The sequence below is a fragment of the Hyla sarda genome, unplaced genomic scaffold (assembly GCF_029499605.1).
Source record: "Hyla sarda isolate aHylSar1 unplaced genomic scaffold, aHylSar1.hap1 scaffold_911, whole genome shotgun sequence".
Classification (NCBI taxonomy): Eukaryota; Metazoa; Chordata; class Amphibia; order Anura; family Hylidae; genus Hyla; species Hyla sarda.
Genome location: NW_026610940.1, coordinates 49,386 through 74,239, shown reverse-complemented (window position 1 = coordinate 74,239; position 24,854 = coordinate 49,386). Strand labels below are relative to the sequence as shown.

Here is a 24,854-nt window from a genome sequence, read left to right as displayed (position 1 = left end):
CTTCTTCTCTACAGATGGAACTCCTTCTTCTACAGATGTATTAACGCTCCAGGATCAGTGCGTCCCCCCTGACAACCATCGGCAGGCACAGACCTTCTTCCTGTACGCCTTCACCTGGGCATTTGGTGGTCCCCTCCATCCCAGGTAGGATAATACATAGGGCAGAGTACACTCCTGTGTCACTATAGAACCCTATGATGAGGCTTCGGCCACACGTGGGGTAACACCATAGAATGCTCCCCATCATGTCTTCCTGATTCCTTCACAGACATAGCTCTGAATTTGATGTCTTTCTGAGGAAATCTCTTGTAGATTGTGTCCTACAAGTGGGAATTCCACAAGATGTCTCTGTGTTTGATGTGACGCCGACACCTGATGGTCTGGGCCTTACTGCAAATCCTGGAGCCAGCCAGACCCAGGTGAGTAGGGAGTGTAATGGATAGTGGTAATGAAATGAATGAACCTCTACACTCACCTGTGTCCCCCCGCAATCACCTGTGTCCCCCTCCTCCACACACCACATGTTATCTCTCCAGTCAACTACCCCGCTTCCTCCCTCCCCTCCACTCACCTGTCTTCCCCCCCCTTTTCATAGCCCCTTACTCACCTGTCACTACTCCTTTCCCCAATCCCCCTCCAGTCACCTGTCTTTTCCCACTCACCTACCACCTTCTCCCTCCCCCTTCCTCCCTCTATTTACCTGCCTCTCTTCCTCTCTTTCCCACTCCCCCCCCCACCTTCCACCCTCCCCTATCCCCCTCCTCTCAGCTACCCCCCTTCTTCCCTCCCCTATCCTCCTCCAGTCACCCCCCCCCCCCCCACACTCACCTTTCTCATTTCCCATATCTATTAGTACTCCATTGATGTGTGAATATTTCAGGGTGACGGACTCCTCTATGCTGCTCGATGTCTGGCCCTGTCGGGACGCCCTTTATTGTTGGTAGGGGCTCCTGGTAGTGGTAAGACCACCCTGGCCCAATCATTGGTCCCTGCTGGAGCAACCACCACCCGCATTCCGTTTAATTCAATGCTAAAAGCCACATGTCTGCAACAAGTCCTGAAAACCCATCAGGATGCTCCGGTCCCCATCGAGCCGACCAGAGTCCGAGCACCTCGTGGGCGACACCTCTTCATCCTGGACGATCTGCACGCGGCCGGTAAGTTGAATAGTTGGGTGTAAGGATGAAAATCACAAAAAGCGTGCTATGGCTTGCTTATAAAGAATGGTACATGAATACTTACATGAGCGCCAACATGAAGAAGCCATACCATGGTCATCTATAACATAGCATTCCACCATATGGTCCTCATATAAACTTCTGTGTCCCCCACAGACTCGGAGAGCGGGGCACAGCCGGCCCTGGAGGTCGTACGTCATATATTGTCCAGCCACACTTCTGGAGCACAGTCCAGCTTCTTGGCCACCACATCGCCCCCTGAAGACGGTTGTGGATCACTGTGTCCCAGACTGAGCCGGCTGTTTTGTGTGCTGGTGATGAGGCCTGCTGGGCCAGAGGTTCTGCTCAGCCTGTTCGGCCCTCGGTTTACCGTTTGGTTAAAGAAGTCAATACCTGTTCAACAACCCAAAGAGTTTAGTGAGGCCTTGGCTGAGGCTTCCATTAGCCTTTTCTACCAAGTCACTAAAGCTCTTCCCTCTAAATACTGCTTTTCCCTTCACCACCTGCACCGTATGCTCCAGAGCATGACCTTTCTGTGCCCATCTCCTGGAGCCCATCTGCCAGCGATGCCCATTTCCAGTATGTCAGCAGCAGATCTCACCAGATGTGGCATCGTTCGGCTGTGGTTGCATGAGGTGTTTCGTACATTTGGAGATGGTCTGGAGACTCATGAGGAGAATGCAGTGTTCAGGGATCTCCTACGAAGTTGTGTTATGAGGACATTCAGCCGCCATCATACATTGGAGAACACATCAGATGGCGCTGGGACCATAGAACAACCACCAAGCAATGGAGAAGGAAGGCCGGAAAACGAAGGCCAGACAATCGGGGCAGAGATGGAGACCATTATGATCACCAACCAAGATGCAAGAACAGAACCAGACGTCAAATCCTGTGATCAAAGTCCCAAGAAGTTCCCTCTTCCCCCGGAGCTGCTGTTGGGTGACATTGATCTCCAGCACTTAAGCTTCCTCCATGATTACAGCCATGGGTCACATGTGAGATCGGACTCTTATAGAGAGAAACCCAGTAAAGCTCTAACCATGGTTCAGACCCATCACAACCTGACCCTGAGTCCGGAGGATTGCGACCATCTTGCCCATCTGACTCGAATTCTCCATCTACCAAAGGGGCACATAGTATTACGGTCGCAACATCCCGGAACCGGGAGGAGAAGTCTGGCACGACTGGCTGCCCAGCTGACCCAGTGTACCCTACTGGAGCTCAGAGGTGAGGAGACCGCAGAGGAACGTCATGCTATAATCCGGGAGGCCTGCTGGATGGCCGGAGTACAAGGGTCTTCAGCAGCTCTTCTGATTGGAGAGGGAACCCCACAGCAAGAACTGGAAGCACTGATCTGTGAGGGAACATTTCCAGGACTTCACACTTCAGAGCAAGAGGAGGCCATACTACAGACCATGCTACAGATCAATGAGAAGAGCTCCTATAAGAGTGCCAGCAAGAAGTCCCTGAGAGAGAGGTGAGCGGCATGGGAATCTGCCAAATGGGCAGGACCTAAAATGGGGGAGGAGGTAGGGATGATATGACGTGGGGGTAGGAGGAAGGGATGATATGACATGGGGGAGGAGGTAGGGATGATATGACATGGGGGAGGAGGTAGGGATGATATGACATGGGGGGAGGAGGTAGGGATGACAGTACACTACATGGAGGGAGGAGGTAAGGATGATAGGAGATGACATGGGAGGGAGGAGGTAGGGAGGACAGGACACAACATGGGGGGAGGAGGTAGGGATGACAGGACACAACATGGGGGGGAGGAGGTAGGGATGACAGGACACAACATGGGGGGTGGAGGTTTGGATGACAGGACACAACATGGGGGAGGAGGTAGGGATGACAGGAGACAATATGGGTGGAGGAGGTAGGGATGACAGGACACAACATGGGGGGAGGAGGTAGGGATGACAGGACACAACATGGGGGGGAGGAGGTAGGGATGACAGGACACAACATGGGGGGAGGAGGTAGGGATGACAGGACACAACATGGGGGAGGAGGTAGGGATGACAGGACACAACATGGGGGGAGGAGGTAGGGATGACAGGACACAACATGGGGGGAGGAGGTAGGGATGACAGGACACAACATGGGGGGAGGAGGTAGTGATTACAGGACACAACATGGGGGGAGGATTTAGGGATGACAGGACAAAACATGGGGGGAGGAGGTAGGGATGACAGGACATGACATGGGGGAGGAGGTAGGGATGACAGGACACAACATGGGGGGAGGAGGTAGGGATGACAGGACACAACATGGGGGGAGGAGGTAGGGATGACAGGACATGACATGGGGGAGGAGGTAGGGATGACAGGACACAACATGGGGGGAGGAGGTAGGGATGACAGGACATGACATGGGGGAGGAGGTAGGGATGACAGGACACAACATGGGGGGAGGAGGTAGGGATGACAGGACACAACATGGGGGGAGGAGGTAGTGATTACAGGACACAACATGGGGGGAGGATTTAGGGATGACAGGACAAAACATGGGGGGAGGAGGTAGGGATGACAGGACATGACATGGGGGAGGAGGTAGGGATGACAGGACACAACATGGGGGGAGGAGGTAGGGATGACAGGACACAACATGGGGGGAGGAGGTAGGGATGACAGGACATGACATGGGGGAGGAGGTAGGGATGACAGGACACAACATGGGGGGAGGAGATAGGGATGACAGCACACAACATGGGGGGAGGAGGTAGGGATGACAGGACACAACATGGGGGGAGGAGGTAGGGATGACAGGAGACAACATGGGGGGAGGAGGTAGGGATGACAGGACACGATATGGGGGGAGGAGGTAGGGATGACAAGACATGACATGGGGGAGGAGGTAGGGATGACAGGACACAACATGGGGGGAGGAGGTAGGGATGACAGGACATGACATGGGGGGAGGAGGTAGGGATGACAGGACACGACATGGGGGAGGAGGTAGGGATGACAGGACACAACATAGGGGGAGGAGGTAGGGATGACAGGATACAACATGGGGGAGGAGGTAGGGATGACAGGATACAACATGGGGGAGGAGGTAGGGATGACAGGACACAACATGTGGGTTGGAGGTTTGGATGACAGGACACAACATGGGGGGAGGAGGTAGGGATGACAGGACACAACATGGGGGGAGGAGGTAGGGATGACAGGATACAACATGGGGGAGGAGATAGGGATGACAGGACACAACATGGGGGGTGGAGGTTTGGATGACAGGACACAACATGGGGGGAGGAGGTAGGGATGACAGGACACGACATGGGGGGGAGGAGGTAGGGATGACAGGACACGACATGGGGGGGAGGAGGTAGGGATGACAGGACACGACATGGGGGGGAGGAGGTAGGGATGACAGGATACAACATGGGGGGGAGGAGGTAGGGATGACAGGACACAACATGGGGGGAGGAGGTAGGGATGACAGGACACAACATGGGGGGAGGGAGGTAGGGATGACATGACACAACATGGGGGGAGGAGGTAGTGATTACAGGACACGACATGGGGGGAGGAGGTAGGGATTTCAGGACATGACATGGGGGGAGGAGGTAGGGATGACAGGACACAACATGGGGGGAGGAGGTAGGGATGACAGGACACAACATGGGGGGAGGAGGTAGGGATGACAGGACACAACATGGGGGGAGGAGGTAGTGATTACAGGACACGACATGGGGGGGAGGAGGTAGGGATGACAGGACACAACATGGGGGGGAGGAGGTAGGGATGACAGGACACGACATGGGGGGGGGGAGGTAGGGATGACAGGACACAACATGGGGGGAGGAGGTAGGGATGACAGGACACAACATGGGGGGAGGAGGTAGGGATGACAGGACACAACATGGGGGGAGGAGGTAGTGATTACAGGACACGACATGGGGGGGGAGGAGGTAGGGATGACAGGACACAACATGGGGGGAGGAGGTAGGGATGACAGGACATGACATGGGGGAGGAGGTAGGGATGACAGGACACAACATGGGGGGAGGAGGTAGGGATGACAGGACACAACATGGGGGGAGGAGGTAGAGATGACAGGATACAACATGGGGGGAGGAGGTAGGGATGACAGGACACAACATGGGGGGAGGAGGTAGGGATGACAGGACACGACATGGGGGGGGAGGAGGTAGGGATGACAGGACACAACATGGGGGGAGGAGGTAGGGATGACAGGACACGACATGGGGGGGGAGGAGGTAGGGATGACAGGACACAACATGGGGGGAGGAGGTAGGGATGACAGGACATGTAATAGGGTGAAGTAAATCGGGTCACCAGGACATAGTAGTAGGACACCTATCATCTTTTCAGCATCGGGGAGGTGAGGATATTCGGCATGTAATTGTACACATCTGGTTTTCTAGGTACAATATGCAGGTACGCAATAACCTTCATATTATATCCCTTCTGAGGATCGGGGCCCCTGACCTCCGGCGTGTCACCTTCACAGACCTGTATCATCCGTGGAGCATCACGTCTCTCCAGCAGGTTGCAGAGAACTTTCTGGACCGGTCCTCAATTCGTGGTAAGAGCGCCGTGCCTTATATGCAGGTAGTCCTCAGGTTCTCAGCCATTGGACTTGCTTTTGTTTTCTTGAACCCTTGTGTCCATATTTGCGGCACTTGTCCTCCATTTCCTGCTCCTTGTGGTCATTGAGGGACCTGGTGAAGTTCTGATCTTCATCTTTGTTCCCACAAGTCCTGGACGACCCTTGTATTATCTGTGTCTTGTTTGGTCCTCGGCCTCATCCGTGTCCTTTCTTACAGGTCCTCAACCCTCCAGTATATCCAGAGTAATGTCCTTCATCCATCTCTTGGCCCAGAGTTATTGTCACCGGCTGTGGCCCCGGCTCCCTCTCACCTCACCTGGGGCCTTCATCAGCTTCATCCAGATTTACCTGAAAGTCTCCTCAGAACTGCAGGACTCCATAGACCAGGAGGAGGAGAGGTGAGATCATTGTTGGCAGAAGGACCACCTGGTCTATGGGACCGGCCATGTATAGGACATCTAGAAATGTAAAGGACCACTGAGGACACAGGCAGAAGAAAATGGAAAACAAAGACAACAACAGCCGGGGCCCCTAACCCCTCAAAACATGGGGGAGGGGGGTCCACGGGGAGGGAGGAAGGTCCCCGAGGGGGAGGGAGGTCCATAAGGGGGTGGGAGGGGTGAAGGGAGGTCCATTGGGGGGGGGGGGGTAGGTGCATGAGGGGGAAGAAGGTCCATAAGGCGAAGGGAGGGAGAGAGGAAGGAAGGTCCATAAGGGGGAGGGAGGTCCATAAAGGGGAGGGAGGGGGGTGGGGGTCCATAAGGGGGAGGGAGTAAGGTACAAAAGGGGGAGGTAGGGGGTGGGGGTCCATAAGGGGGAGGGAATAACGTCCAAAAGGGGGAGGGAGGGGGGAAGAGAGGTCCATAAGGGGGAGGGAGGTCCACGAGGGGGGGGGGGGAAGGGAGGTCCATAAGGGGGATGGAGGGGGGAAGGGAGGTCCATAAGGGGAGGTCCTCCTGGTGATTGGCCCTGTACACCACCACCGATCCCTTGTACACACCTCTTAGTGGATCTGAGATGTAATATTTGTCGTCCCTCAGGCTCCGGCGCGCAGTGTCCCGGGTGGAGCGGATCCATGATGTGCGACAACATTACACAAAGGAGATGGAGGAAAACTCCCAACATCTCCAGGAGGTGGAGCAGGTGAGTGACGGGGGAGGGGAGCACCTACATGAGGACACACATATACTGTATTATAGGTATATACAACTGTACACATTATATATGTACACACTGCATTACATATATATATAATAGCGTGGTGTCCCGGTACCGTATTGCATACCGTACCTTGTATGGTGGTCCCAAAGTCAGAGTTACTATGCTCAGGTAGAGCCCCCAGGTGGGACAGCCCCTAGTCGCCTCCTTCTATTCTAATTCTATAATGTTCATGTATGTATATATTTAGTAATGTGTATATTTAATATAAAGTATAGTACTTACCTTGCTAGTGTCGCAGGAACCTTCGGTCATGTGACTATGTTAATTCCTCTATAGTATGTTGGAGGACCTTTGGAGGTCCTTGGGTCACATGTTTACCCATAATTCTATGTAAAGGTGATTGACATCAGTATTGGACCAATTACTGTATAATATATATAAATGTACACACTGTATAATATATATAAATGTACACACTGTATTATATATATAAATGTACACACTGTATTATATATATAAATGTACACACTGTATTATATATATAAATGTACACACTGTATAATATATATAAATGTACACACTGTATAATATATATAAATGTACACACTGTATTAGATATATATAAATGTACACACTGTATAATATATATAAATGTACACACTGTATTATATATATAAATGTACACACTGTATTAGATATATATAAATGTACACACTGTATAATATATATAAATGTACACACTATAATATATATAAATGTACACACTGTATAATATATATAAATGTACACACTGTATTATATATATAAATGTACACACTGTATAAGATATATAAATGTACACACTGTATAATATATATAAATGTACACACTGTATAATATATATAAATGTACACACTGTATTATATATATAAATGTATACACTGTATTAGATATATAAATGTACACACTGTATTATATATATATATAAATGTACACACTGTATAATATATATAAATGTACACACTGTATTATATATATAAATGTACACACTGTATAATATATATAAATGTACACACTGTATAATATATATAAATGTACACACTATAATATATATAAATGTACACACTGTATAATATATATAAAATGTACACACTGTATTATATATATAAATGTACACACTATAATATATATAAATGTACACGCTGTATAATATATATAAATGTACACACTGTATTATATATATAAATGTACACGCTGTATAATATATATAAATGTACACACTGTATAATATATATAAATGTACACACTGTATAATATATATAAATGTACACACTGTATAATATATATAAATGTACACACTGTATTAGATATATAAATGTACACACTGTATTATATATATAAATGTACACACTGTATAATATATATAAATGTACACACTGTATAATATATATAAATGTACACACTGTATAATATATATATATAAATGTACACACTGTATAATATATATAAATGTACACACTGTATAATATATATAAATGTACACACTGTATTATATATATAAATGTACACACTGTATAATATATATAAATGTACACACTATAATATATATAAATGTACACGCTGTATAATATATATAAATGTACACACTGTATTATATATATAAATGTACACGCTGTATAATATATATAAATGTACACACTGTATAATATATATAAATGTACACACTGTATAATATATATAAATGTACACACTGTATAATATATATAAATGTACACACTGTATAATATATATAAATGTACACACTGTATTATATATATAAATGTACACACTGTATAATATATATAAATGTACACACTGTATTAGATATATAAATGTACACACTGTATTAGATATATAAATGTACACACTGTATTATATATATAAATGTACACACTGTATAATATATATAAATGTACACACTGTATTATATATATAAATGTACACACTGTATTAGATATATAAATGTACACACTGTATAATATATATAAATGTACACACTGTATTATATATATAAATGTACACACTGTATTATATATATAAATGTATACACTGTATAATATATATAAATGTACACACTGTATTATATATATAAATGTACACACTGTATTAGATATATAAATGTACACACTGTATAATATATATAAATGTACACACTGTATTATATATATAAATGTACACACTGTATTATATATATAAATGTATACACTGTATTAGATATATAAATGTACACACTGTATAATATATATAAATGTACACACTGTATTAGATATATAAATGTACACACTGTATAAGATATATAAATGTACACACTGTATAATATATATAAATGTACACACTGTATAATATATATAAATGTACACACTGTATTATATATATAAATGTACACACTGTATTAGATATATAAATGTACACACTGTATATATATATAAATGTACACACTGTATAATATATATAAATGTACACACTGTATTATATATATAAATGTACACACTGTATTAGATATATAAATGTACACACTGTATTAGATATATAAATGTACACACTGTATAATATATATAAATGTACACACTGTATTATATATATAAATGTACACACTGTATTATATATATAAATGTATACACTGTATTAGATATATAAATGTACACACTGTATAATATATATAAATGTACACACTGTATTAGATATATAAATGTACACACTGTATAAGATATATAAATGTACACACTGTATAATATATATAAATGTACACACTGTATTAGATATATAAATGTACACACTGTATAAGATATATAAATGTACACACTGTATAATATATATAAATGTACACACTGTATTAGATATATAAATGTACACACTGTATAAGATATATAAATGTACACACTGTATAATATATATAAATGTACACACTGTATAATATATATAAATGTACACACTGTATAATATATATATAAATGTACACACTGTATTATATATATATAAATGTACACACTGTATTATATATATATAAATGTACACACTGTATAATATATATAAATGTACACACTGTATAATATATATAAATGTACACGCTGTATAATATATATAAATGTACACACTGTATAAGATATATAAATGTACACACTGTAATAATATATATAAATGTACACACTGTATAATATATATAAATGTACACACTGTATAATATATATAAATGTACACACTGTATAATATATATAAATGTACACACTGTATTAATATATAAATGTACACACTGTATTAGATATATAAATGTACACACTGTATAATATATATAAATGTACACACTGTATTATATATATAAATGTACACACTGTATTATATATATAAATGTATACACTGTATTAGATATATAAATGTACACACTGTATAATATATATAAATGTACACACTGTATTAGATATATAAATGTACACACTGTATAATATATATAAATGTACACACTGTATTATATATATATAAATGTACACACTGTATAATATATATAAGTGTACACACTGTATAATATATATAAATGTACACACTGTATTAGATATATAAATGTACACACTGTATAAGATATATAAATGTACACACTGTATAATATATATAAATGTACACACTGTATTATATATATATATAAATGTACACACTGTATAATATATATAAATGTACACACTGTATTAGATATATAAATGTACACACTGTATAATATATATAAATGTACACACTGTATTATATATATAAATGTACACACTGTAAAATATATATAAATGTACACACTGTATAATATATATAAATGTACACACTGTATTATATATATAAATGTACACACTGTATAATATATATAAATGTACACACTGTATTAGATATATAAATGTACACACTGTATAATATATATAAATGTACACACTGTATAATATATATAAATGTACACACTGTATTATATATATAAATGTACACACTGTATTAGATATATAAATGTACACACTGTATAATATATATAAATGTACACACTGTATTATATATATAAATGTACACACTGTATTATATATATAAATGTATACACTGTATTAGATATATAAATGTACACACTGTATAATATATATAAATGTACACACTGTATTAGATATATAAATGTACACACTGTATAAGATATATAAATGTACACACTGTATAATATATATAAATGTACACACTGTATAATATATATAAATGTACACACTGTATAATATATATAAATGTACACACTGTATAATATATATATAAATGTACACACTGTATAAGATATATAAATGTACACACTGTATAATATATATAAATGTACACGCTGTATAATATATATAAATGTACACACTGTATAAGATATATAAATGTACACACTGTATAAGATATATAAATGTACACACTGTATAATATATATAAATGTACACACTGTATAATATATATAAATGCACACACTGTATAATATATATAAATGTACACACTGTATAATATATATAAATGTACACACTGTATAATATATATAAATGTACAACGCTGTATAATATATATAAATGTACACACTGTTTAATATATATAAATGTACACACTGTATAATATATATAAATGTACACACTGTATTAGATATAAATGTACACACTGTATTATATATACATGTACACACTGTATTAGATATATAAATGTACACACTGTATTATATATAAATGTATACACTGTATTAGATATATAAATGTACACACTGTATAATATATATAAATGTACACACTGTATTAGATATATAAATGTACACACTGTATAAGATATATAAATGTACACACTGTATTAGATATATAAATGTACACACTGTATTAGATATATATAAATGTACACACTGTATAATATATATAAATGTACACACTGTATAATATATATAAATGCACACACTGTATTAGATATATAAATGTACACACTGTATAATATATATAAATGTACACACTGTATAATATATATATAAATGTACACACTGTATAATATATATAAATGTACACACTGTATAATAGATATATAAATGTACACACTGTATTATATATATATAAATGTACACACTGTATTAGATATATAAATGTACACACTGTATTATATATATAAATGTACACACTGTATTATATATATAAATGTATACACTGTATTAGATATATAAATGTACACACTGTATAATATATATAAATGTACACACTGTATAATATATATAAATGTACACACTGTATAAGATATATAAATGTACACACTGTATAATATATATAAATGTACACACTGTATATATATATATAAATGTACACACTGTATTATATATATAAATGTACACACTGTATTATATATATATATAAATGTACACACTGTATAATATATATAAATGTACACACTGTATAATATATATAAATGTACACGCTGTATAATATATATAAATGTACACACTTATAAGATATAAATGTACACACTGTATAATATATATAAATGTACACACTGTATAATATATATAAATGTACACACTGTATAATATATATAAATGCACACACTGTATAATATATATAAATGTACACACTGTATAATATATATAAATGTACACACTGTATAATATATATAAATGTACACGCTGTATAATATATATAAATGTACACACTGTTTAATATATATAAAATGTACACACTGTATAATATATATAAATGTACACACTGTATTAGATATATAAATGTACACACTGTATTATATATATACATGTACACACTGTATTAGATATATAAATGTACACACTGTATAATATATATAAATGTACACACTGTATTAGATATATAAATGTACACACTGTATTATATATAAATGTATACACTGTATTAGATATATAAATGTACACACTGTATAAGATATATAAATGTACACACTGTATTAGATATATATAAATGTACACACTGTATAATATATATAAATGTACACACTGTATAATATATATAAATGCACACACTGTATTAGATATATAAATGTACACACTGTATAAATATATAATAAATGTACACACTGTATAATATATATATATAAATGTACACACTGTATAATATATATAAATGTACACACTGTATAAATATATATAAATGTACACACTGTATAATATATATAAATGTACACACTGTATTATATATATATAAATGTACACACTGTATTAGATATATAAATGTACACACTGTATAATATATATAAATGTACACACTGTATTAATATATATATAAATGTACACACTGTATTAGATATATAAATGTACACACTGTATTAGATATATAAATGTACACACTGTATAATATATATAAATGTACACACTGTATTATATATATATATAAATGTACACACTGTATTATATATATATATAAATGTACACACTGTATAATATATATAAATGTACACACTGTATTATATATAAATGTACACACTGTATAATATATATAAATGTACACACTGTATAATATATATAAATGTACACACTGTATTATATTATAACATGTACACACTGTATTATATATATAAATGTACACACTGTATAATATATATAAATGTACACACTGTATAATATATATAAATGTACACACTGTATTATATATATAAATGTACACACTGTATTAGATATATAAATGTACACACTGTATAAGATATATAAATGTACACACTGTATAATATATATAAATGTACACACTGTATTATATATATAAATGTACACACTGTATTAGATATATAAATGTACACACTGTATAAGATATATAAATGTACACACTGTATAATATATATAAATGTACACACTGTATTATATATATATATAAATGTACACACTGTATTATATATATAAATGTATACACTGTATTAGATATATAAATGTACACACTGTATAATATATATAAATGTACACACTGTATTAGATATATAAATGTACACACTGTATAAGATATATAAATGTACACACTGTATAATATATATAAATGTACACACTGTATTATATATATATATATAAATGTACACACTGTATAATATATATAAATGTACACACTGTATAATATATATAAATGTACACACTGTATAATATATATATAAATGTACACACTGTATTATATATATATAAATGTACACACTGTATTATATATATATATAAATGTACACACTGTATAATATATATAAATGTACACACTGTATAATATATATAAATGTACACGCTGTATAATATATATAAATGTACACACTGTATAATATATATAAATGTACACACTGTATAATATATATAAATGTACACACTGTATAATATATATAAATGTACACACTGTTTAATATATATAAATGTACACACTGTATAATATATATAAATGTACACACTGTATTAGATATATAAATGTACACACTGTATTATATATATACATGTACACACTGTATTAGATATATAAATGTACACACTGTATTATATATAAATGTATACACTGTATTAGATATATAAATGTACACACTGTATAATATATATAAATGTACACACTGTATTAGATATATAAATGTACACACTGTATAAGATATATAAATGTACACACTGTATTAGATATATATAAATGTACACACTGTATAATATATATAAATGTACACACTGTATAATATATATATAAATGTACACACTGTATAATATATATAAATGTACACACTGTATAATATATATATAAATGTACACACTGTATTATATATATATAAATGTACACACTGTATTAGATATATAAATGTACACACTGTATAATATATATAAATGTACACACTGTATTATATATATATATAAATGTACACACTGTATTAGATATATAAATGTACACACTGTATAATATATATAAATGTACACACTGTATTATATATATATAAATGTACACACTGTATTAGATATATAAATGTACACACTGTATAAGATATATAAATGTACACACTGTATAAGATATATAAATGTACACACTGTATAAGATATATAAATGTACACACTGTATAAGATATATAAATGTACACACTGTATTATATATATAAATGTACACACTGTATAATATATATAAATGTACACACTGTATTAGATATATAAATGTACACACTGTATTAGATATATAAATGTACACACTGTATAATATATATAAATGTACACACTGTATTATATATATAAATGTACACACTGTATAATATATATAAATGTACACACTGTATAATATATATAAATGTACACACTGTATAATATATATATAAATGTACACACTGTATTATATATATATAAATGTACACACTGTGTTATATATATATGAATGTACACACTGTATAATATATATAAATGTACACACTGTATAAGATATATAAATGTACACACTGTATTATATATATAAATGTACACACTGTATAATATATATAAATGTACACACTGTATAATATATATAAATGTACACACTGTATAATATATATATATATATAAATGTACACACTGTATTATATATATAAATGTACACACTGTATAATATATATAAATGTACACACTGTATAATATATATAAATGTACACACTGTATAATATATATAAATGCACACACTGTATAATATATATAAATGTACACACTGTATAATATATATATATATAAATGTACACACTGTATTATATATATAAATGTACACACTGTATAATATATATAAATGTACACACTGTATTATATATATATATAAATGTACACACTGTATTATATATATAAATGTACACACTGTATAATATATATAAATGTACACACTGTATTATATATATATATATAAATGTACACACTGTATTAGATATATAAATGTACACACTGTATAATATATATAAATGTACACACTGTATTATATATATAAATGTACACACTGTATAAGATATATAAATGTACACACTGTATAATATATATAAATGTACACACTGTATAATATATATAAATGTACACACTGTATTATATATATATATAAATGTACACACTGTATTATATATATATATATAAATGTACACACTGTATAATATATATAAATGTACACGCTGTATAAGATATATAAATGTACACACTGTATTATATATATAAATGTACACACTGTATAATATATATAAATGTACACGCTGTATAATATATATAAATGTACACACTGTATTATATATATATATATATATATATAAATGTACACACTGTATAATATATATAAATGTACACACTGTATTATATATATATATAAATGTACACACTGTATTATATATATATATAAATGTACACACTGTATAATATATATAAATGTACACACTGTATAATATATATAAATGTACACACTGTATTATATGTATATAAATGTACACACTGTATAATATATATAAATGTACACACTGTATTATATATATAAATGTACACACTGTATTAGATATATAAATGTACACACTGTATAATATATATAAATGTACACACTGTATTATATATATAAATGTACACACTGTATTATATATATAAATGTATACACTGTATAATATATATAAGTTTACACACTGTATTATATATATATAAATGTACACACTGTATAATATATATAAATGTACACACTGTATAATATATAAATGTACACACTGTATTATATATATATAAATGTACACACTGTATAATATATATAAATGTACACACTGTATAATATATATAAATGTATACACTGTATAATATATATAAGTGTACACACTGTATTATATATATATAAATGTACACACTGTATTATATATATATAAATGTACACACTGTATTAGATATATAAATGTACACACTGTATAATATATATAAATGTACACACTGTATAATATATATAAGTTTACACACTGTATTATATATATATAAATGTACACACTGTATTATACCTATATTATACACATGACTTTCCTAACAGAAGAAGAATCAGTGGATAAAAGAATTTGAGAATCTGGAGGAAGAAGAGAAACGAGTGAAGGAGGAGAGTGAGGAGCTGGAGGCGGCTAAGGAGAAAGTGAGGGCCCAAGTGTGCAAACTGCAGGGCCACAGGGGGCGCCAGCTGGAGGAGGTGAGAGGAGACATATCAGTGTACACCCCTACATCACATATCAGTGTACACCCCTACATCACATATCAGTGTACACCCCTACATCACATATCAGTGTACACCCCTACATCACATATCAGTGTACACCCCTACATCACATATCAGTGTACACCCCTACATCACATATCAGTGTACACCCCTTCATCACATATCAGTGTACACCCCTACATCACATATCAGTGTACACCCCTACACATCACATATCAGTGTACACCCCTACACATCACATATCAGTGTACACCCCCTACACATCACATACCAGTGTACACCCCTACATCACATATCAGTGTACACCCCTACACATCACACATCAGTGTACACCCCTACACATCACACATCAGTGTACACCCCTACACATCACACATCAGTGTACACCCCTACATCACATATCAGTGTACACCCCTACATCACATATCAGTGTACACCCCCTACATCACATATCAGTGTACACCCCTACATCACATATCAGTGTACACCCCTACACATCACATATCAGTGTACACCCCTACACATCACATATCAGTGTACACCCCTACACATCACACATCAGTGTACACCCCTACACATCACATATCAGTGTACACCCCTACACATCACACATCAGTGTACACCCCTACACATCACATATCAATGTACACCCCCTACACATCACATACCAGTGTACACCCCTACACATCACACATCAGTGTACACCCCTACACATCACATATCAGTGTACACCCCTACACATCACACATCAGTGTACACCCCTACACATCACACATCAGTGTACACCCCTACACATCACATATCAGTGTACACCCCTACACATCACATATCAGTGTACACCCCTACACATCACATATCAGTGTACACCCCTTACACATCACATACCAGTGTACACCCCTACACATCACAAATCATTGTACACCCCTACACATCACATATCAGTGTACACCCCTACACATCACATATCAGTGTACACCCCTACACATCACATATCAGTGTACACCCCTACATATCACATATCAGTGTACACCCCTACACATCACATACCAGTGTACACCCCTACACATCACATATCAGTGTACACCCCTACACATCACATATCAGTGTACACCCCTTCATCACATATCAGTGTACACCCCTACACATCACATATCAGTGTACACCCCTACACATCACATATCAGTGTACACCCCTACACATCACATATCAGTGTACACCCCTACACATCACATATCAGTGTACACCCCTTCATCACATATCAGTGTACACCCCTACACATCACATATCAGTGTACACCCCTACACATCACATATCAGTGTACACCCCTACATCACATATCAGTGTACACCCCTACATCACATATCAGTGTACACCCCTACACATCACATATCAGTGTACACCCCTACATCACATATCAGTGTACACCCCTACATCACATATCAGTGTACACCCCTACACATCACATATCAGTGTACACCCCTTCATCACATATCAGTGTACACCCCTACACATCACATATCAGTGTACACCCCTACACATCACATATCAGTGTACACCCCTACATCACATATCAGTGTACACCCCTACATCACATATCAGTGTACACCCCTACACATCACACATCAGTGTACACCCCTACACATCACATACCAGTGTACACCCCTTCATCACATATCAGTGTACACCCCTACTCATCACATATCAGTGTACACCCCTACACATCACATGTCAGTGTACACCCCTACACATCACATATCAGTGTACACCCCTTCATCACATATCAGTGTACACCCCTACTCATCACATATCAGTGTACACCCCTACACATCACATGTCAGTGTACACCGCTACACATCACATGTCAGTGTACACCCCTACTCATCACATATCAGTGTACACCTCTACACATCACATATCAGTGTACACCGCTACACATCACATGTCAGTGTACACCCCCTACACATCACACATCAGTGTACACCCCTACACATCACACATCAGTGTACACCCCCTACACATCACATATCAGTGTACACCCCTACACATCACATGTCAGTGTACGCCCCCTACACATCACACATCAGTGTACACCCCTACACATCACACATCAGTGTACACCCCCTACACATCACATACCAGTGTACACCCCTACACATCACATACCAGTGTACACCCCTACACATCACACATCAGTGTACACCCCTACATCACATATCAGTGTACACCCCTACACATCACATACCAGTGTACACCCCTACACATCACATATCAGTGTACACCCCTACACATCACATATCAGTGTACACCCCTACATCACATATCAGTGTACACCCCTACATCACATATCAGTGTACACCCCTACACATCACATATCAGTGTACACCCCTTCATCACATATCAGTGTACACCCCTACTCATCACATATCAGTGTACACCCCTACACATCACATGTCAGTGTACACCGCTACACATCACATGTCAGTGTACACCCCTACTCATCACATATCAGTGTACACCCCTACACATCACATGTCAGTGTACACCCCCTACACATCACACATCAGTGTACACCCCTACACATCACACATCAGTGTACACCCCCTACACATCACATATCAGTGTACACCCCTACACATCACATGTCAGTGTACGCCCCCTACACATCACACATCAGTGTACACCCCTACACATCACACATCAGTGTACACCCCCTACACATCACATACCAGTGTACACCCCTACACATCACATATCAGTGTACACCCCTACACATCACACACCAGTGTACACCCCTAAACATCACATATCAGTGTACACCCCTACACATCACATACCAGTGTACATTCCTACACATCACATATCAGTGTACACCCCTACATCACATATCAGTGTACACCCCTACACATCACATATCAGTGTACACCCCTACACATCACATACCAGTGTACACCCCTACACATCACACATCAGTGTACACCTCTACACATCACATACCAGTGTACACCCCTACACATCACATACCAGTGTACACCTCTACACATCACACATCAGTGTACACCCCTACACATCACATACCAGTGTACACCCCTACACATCACATACCAGTGTACATTCCTACACATCACATATCAGTGTACACCCCTACATCACATATCAGTGTACACCCATACACATCACATATCAGTGTACACCCCTACACATCACATATCAGTGTACACCCCTACACATCACATATCAGTGTACACCCCTACACATCACACATCAGTGTACACCCATACATCACATATCAGTGTACACCCCTACACATCACACATCAGTGTACACCCCTACATCACATATCAGTGTACACCCATACACATCACATATCAGTGTACACCCCTACACATCACATATCAGTGTACACCCCTACACATCACATATCAGTGTACACCCCTACATCACATATCAGTGTACACCCATACATCACATATCAGTGTACACCCCTACACATCACATACCAGTGTACACCCCTACACATCACAAATCATTGTACACCCCTACACATCACACCTCAGTGTACACCCCTACACATCACACATCAGTGTACACCCCTACATCACATATCAGTGTACACCCCTACACATCACATACCAGTGTACACCCCTACACATCACATACCAGTGTACACCCCTACACATCACACATCAGTGTACACCCCTACACATCACATATCAGTGTACACCCCCTACACATCACATATCAGTGTAGACCCCTACACATCACACATCAGTGTACACCCCTACACATCACACATCAGTGTACACCCCTACATCACATATCAGTGTACACCCCTACACATCACATATCAGTGTACACCCCCTACACATCACATATCAGTGTACACCCCTACACATCACACATCAGTGTACACCCCTACACATCACACATCAGTGTACACCCCTACATCACATATCAGTGTACACCCCTACACATCACACATCAGTGTACACCCCTACATCACATATCAGTGTACACCCCTACATCACATATCAGTGTACACCCCTACACATCACATATCAGTGTACACCCCTACACATCACACATCAGTGTACACCCCTACACATCACATATCAGTGTACACCCCCTACACATCACATATCAGTGTACACCCCTACACATCAGTGTACACCCCTACACATCACACATCAGTGTACACCTCTACACATCACACATCAGTGTACACCCCTACACATCACACATCAGTGTACACCCCTACACATCACACATCAGTGTACACCCCTACACATCACATATCAGTGTACACCTCTACACATCACATATCAGTGTACACCCCTACACATCACATACCAGTGTACACCCCTACACATCACATACCAGTGTACACTCCTACACATCACACATCAGTGTACACCCCTACATCACATATCAGTGTACACCCCTACACATCGGTGTACACCCCCTACACATCACACATCAGTGTACACCCCTACACATCACACATCAGTGTACACCCCTACACATCACACATCAGTGTACACCCTTACACATCACACATCAGTGTACACCCCTACACATCACACATCAGTGTACACCTCTACACATCACATATCAGTGTACACCCCTACACATCACATACCAGTGTACACCCCTACACATCACATACCAGTGTACACTCCTACACATCACACATCAGTGTACACCCCTACATCACATATCAGTGTACACCCCTACACATCACACATCAGTGTACACCCCTACACATCACACATCAGTGTACACCCCTACACATCACACATCAGTGTACACCCCTACATCACACATCAGTGTACACCCCTACACATCACACATCAGTGTACACCCTTACACATCACATACCAGTGTACACCCCTACATCACATATCAGTGTACACCCATACATCACATATCAGTGTACACCCATACACATCACATATCAGTGTACACCCCTACACATCACATATCAGTGTACACCCCTACACATCACACATCAGTGTACACCCCTACACATCACACATCAGTGTACACCCCTACACATCACATATCAGTGAACACCCCTACACATCACATATCAGTGTACACCCCTACACATCACACATCAGTGTACACCCCTACATCACACATCAGTGTACACCCCTACACATCACACATCAGTGTACACCCCTACACATCACACATCAGTGTACACCCCTACACATCACACATCAGTGTACACCCCTACACATCACACATCAGTGTACACCCCTACATCACATATCAGTGTACACCCCTACACATCACACATCAGTGTACACCCCTACATCACATATCAGTGTACACCCCTACATCACATATCAGTGTACACCCCTACACATCACATATCAGTGTACACCCCTACATCACATATCAGTGTACACCCCTACACATCACATATCAGTGTACACCCCTACACATCACACATCAGTGTACACCCCTACACATCACACATCAGTGTACACCCCTACATCACATATCAGTGTACACCCCTACATCACATATCAGTGTACACCCCTACACATCACATATCAGTGTACACCCCTACACATCACACATCAGTGTACACCCCTACACATCACATATCAGTGTACACCCCCTACACATCACATATCAGTGTACACCCCTACACATCACACATCAGTGTACACCCCTACACATCACACATCAGTGTACACCCCTACACATCACATATCAGTGTACACCCCCTACACATCACATATCAGTGTACACCCCCTACACATCACATATCAGTGTACACCCCTACATCACATATCAGTGTACACCCCTACACATCACACATCAGTGTACACCTCTACACATCACACATCAGTGTACACCCCTACACATCACACATCAGTGTACACCCCTACACATCACATACCAGTGTACACCCCTACACATCACATACCAGTGTACACCCCTACACATCACATACCAGTGTACACCCCTACACATCACATACCAGTGTACACCCCTACACATCACATACCAGTGTACACCCATACATCACATATCAGTGTACACCCCTACACATCACATATCAGTGTACACCTCTTCATCACATATCAGTGTACACCCCTACACATCACATATCAGTGTACACCCCTACACATCACATATCAGTGTACACCCCTACACATCACACATCAGTGTACACCCCTACATCACATATCAGTGTACACCCCTACACATCACACATCAGTGTACACCCCTACACATCACATATCAGTGTACACCCCTACACATCACATATCAGTGTACACCCCTACACATCACACATCAGTGTACACCCCTACACATCACATATCAGTGTACACCCCTACATCACATATCAGTGTACACCCCCTACACATCACATATCAGTGTACACCCCTACACATCACATATCAGTGTACACCCGTACACATCACATATCAGTGTACACCCCCTACACATCACACATCAGTGTACACCCCCTACACATCACACATCAGTGTACACCCCTACACATCACACATCAGTGTACACCCCCTACACATCACACATCAGTGTACACCCCTACATCACACATCAGTGTACACCCCTACATCACACATCAGTGTACACCCCTACATCACATATCAGTGTACACCCCTACACATCACATACCAGTGTACACCCCTACATCACATATCAGTGTACACCCCTACATCACACATCAGTGTACACCCCCTACATATCACATACCAGTGTACACCCCTACATATCACATATCAGTGTACACCCCTACATATCACATATCAGTGTACACCCCTACATCACATATCAGTGTACACCCCTACACATCACACATCAGTGTACACCCCTACACATCACATACCAGTGTACACCCCTACACATCACATACCAGTGTACACCCCTACACATCACATACCAGTGTACACCCATACACATCACATATCAGTGTACACCCCTACATCACATATCAGTGTACACCCCTACACATCACACATCAGTGTACACCCCTACACATCACACATCAGTGTACACCCTACACATCAGTGTACACCCCCTACACATCACATATCAGTGTACACCCCTACACATCACATATCAGTGTACACCCCCTACACATCACATATCAGTGTACACCCCTACACATCACATATCAGTGTACACCCCTACACATCACACATCAGTGTACACCCCCTACACATCACATATCAGTGTACACCCCTACACATCACATATCAGTGTACACCCCTACACATCACACATCAGTGTACACTCCTACACATCACACATCAGTGTACACCCCCTACATCACATATCAGTGTACACCCCTACACATCACACATCAGTGTACACCCCTATATCACATATCAGTGTACACCCCTACATCACATATCAGTGTACACCCCTACATCACATATCAGTGTACACTCCTACACATCACATATCAATGTACACCCCTACATCACATATCAGTGTACACCCCCTACACATCACACATCAGTGTACACCCCCTACAAATCACACATCAGTGTACACCCCTACACATCACACATCAGTGTACACCCCCTACACATCACACATCAGTGTACACCCCCTACACATCACACATCAGTGTACACCCCCTACACATCACACAACAGTGTACACCCCCTACACATCACACATCAGTGTACACCCCCTACACATCACACATCAGTGTACACCCCTACACATCACACATCAGTGTACACCCCTACACATCACACATCAGTGTACACCCCTACACATCACACATCAGTGT

At 38.4% G+C, this 24,854-nt stretch overlaps 1 protein-coding gene across 3 annotated transcripts in view; it reads left to right on the top strand.

Annotated features, from left to right (window-relative positions):
* Positions 1-24,854, top strand: part of DNHD1 (dynein heavy chain domain 1) — a gene marked incomplete at both ends in the record, with an annotated part of 136,370 nt that overhangs the window by 63,111 nt on the left and 48,405 nt on the right. For all 3 annotated transcript variants that reach the window (XM_056554823.1, XM_056554825.1, XM_056554824.1), the window contains 8 exon segments: positions 15-144; positions 269-419; positions 881-1,157; positions 1,335-2,658; positions 5,581-5,741; positions 5,983-6,163; positions 6,806-6,908; positions 16,895-17,044. In XM_056554823.1, the coding sequence (XP_056410798.1) occupies positions 15-144; positions 269-419; positions 881-1,157; positions 1,335-2,658; positions 5,581-5,741; positions 5,983-6,163; positions 6,806-6,908; positions 16,895-17,044 (2,477 nt within the window).